The sequence below is a fragment of the Haliaeetus leucocephalus genome, unplaced genomic scaffold (assembly GCF_000737465.1).
Source record: "Haliaeetus leucocephalus isolate CR32 unplaced genomic scaffold, Haliaeetus_leucocephalus-4.0 Scaffold395, whole genome shotgun sequence".
Taxonomy (NCBI): Eukaryota; Metazoa; Chordata; class Aves; order Accipitriformes; family Accipitridae; genus Haliaeetus; species Haliaeetus leucocephalus.
The window spans coordinates 2,804,525-2,805,654 of record NW_010972831.1 but is presented as its reverse complement, the minus strand read 5'-3'; the positions used below and the strand labels follow the sequence as shown (position 1 = coordinate 2,805,654).

Below are 1,130 nucleotides of genomic sequence, written 5' to 3'. Positions count from 1 at the left end.
TGCTGTGTCACAAAGCACCCAGGCTGGATAAACACCCTTGGCAACCTCCCCCATCTCAGTGGCACGTTTGGCACAGACGCTGGAGGATCAGGATGGTGTTCGACCTCACCAGCGACCCCACGCCCAGCCATCTCCTTCACTGCAGCCACTCACAGTGATGGAGGTGAGGTCCCAGTGCCGCAACACGGTGCAGCCCCCCCCTGCCCAGTGTCCCGCAGAGCTGCAGGAGGAGCAGGCAGGACCCTCCTGTGCACCTCCCCTGCCTGTGAAGAAGCATCAGGTCCCCAAGGAAGAAGGTGAGTGCAGAACATCCCCCCAGGCACCTGCCAGTGGAGATTTTGGCCGGTGTCCGGCCATCCCAGCAGTGGCCCCCACACTGTGGGAAGGTGGTCTGGCCTCTCCCCCATCCCGCTTCTGGCGTTACCCCCGCCGGCACCCTGGCACTGGTGCTGGGGGTAACGGTGCGGCTGCGTCCCGGCAGCGTGCGGGCTGTGCCGGCGGGCACACTGTGACCCCGAGGTGGTCGGGCAGCTGTGCTGTCAGGACGGGCTCTGCGTCCACGAGAACTGCCTGGTGAGTCCCCGGCGCTCGACACCCCCCGATCCCCAGCCCCGCACCGCCGACGGCCCCCGGCACGTGCCCTCTCTCCCCTTCTTGCAGTACCACGCCAGCGGGCTGATCCAGCGAGGGGCCGATGAAGAGGGCTTCTACGGCTTCCTCCTCCCCGACATCTGGCAGGAGCTGGAGCGGGTGGCACAGAAGGTGAGGCCGGGGGCACGTGTGCCCACCGCGGTCCCCATGCCCCGTGTCCGGCGCCGCACAGGTCAGCAGCCCCCAGGGGTGATGCTCTGGCAGCCATCCGCGAGCAACCCCCCAGACCCTCCTTGATCTAAAAAGGCCCATTTCTGTGGCAAGTGGGGAGCTGGAGAAGGTAGGCGGCTTTATGAGTGGCCCCGTGTCACCGGCCAGGTGGCCCACCGAAACGTGGCAGGGCTGTGCCGGGCTCGGGCAACCCGGGCTCGCCGGGGGCACGTGGCGCTGACACCGTCCCCCTCCGTGCCGTCCCCAGAGGTGCTGCATCTGCCGGCTGCGGGGTGCCTCGGTCACCTGCCAGCGCCGGCGCTGCCCCC

The 1,130-nt window shown here is 68.3% G+C and overlaps 1 protein-coding gene across 1 annotated transcript in view; it reads right to left on the bottom strand.

Moving 5' to 3' along the window:
- The window catches only part of LOC104835743 (G2/M phase-specific E3 ubiquitin-protein ligase-like), a 1,052-nt gene extending 998 nt beyond the window's left edge, over positions 1-54 (bottom strand). The window contains exon 1 of the mRNA XM_010573914.1: positions 19-54. Coding sequence (XP_010572216.1) covers positions 19-54 — 36 coding nt within the window. The remainder of the gene's footprint in view (positions 1-18) is intronic.
- Positions 55-1,130: the final 1,076 nt, after the last annotated feature.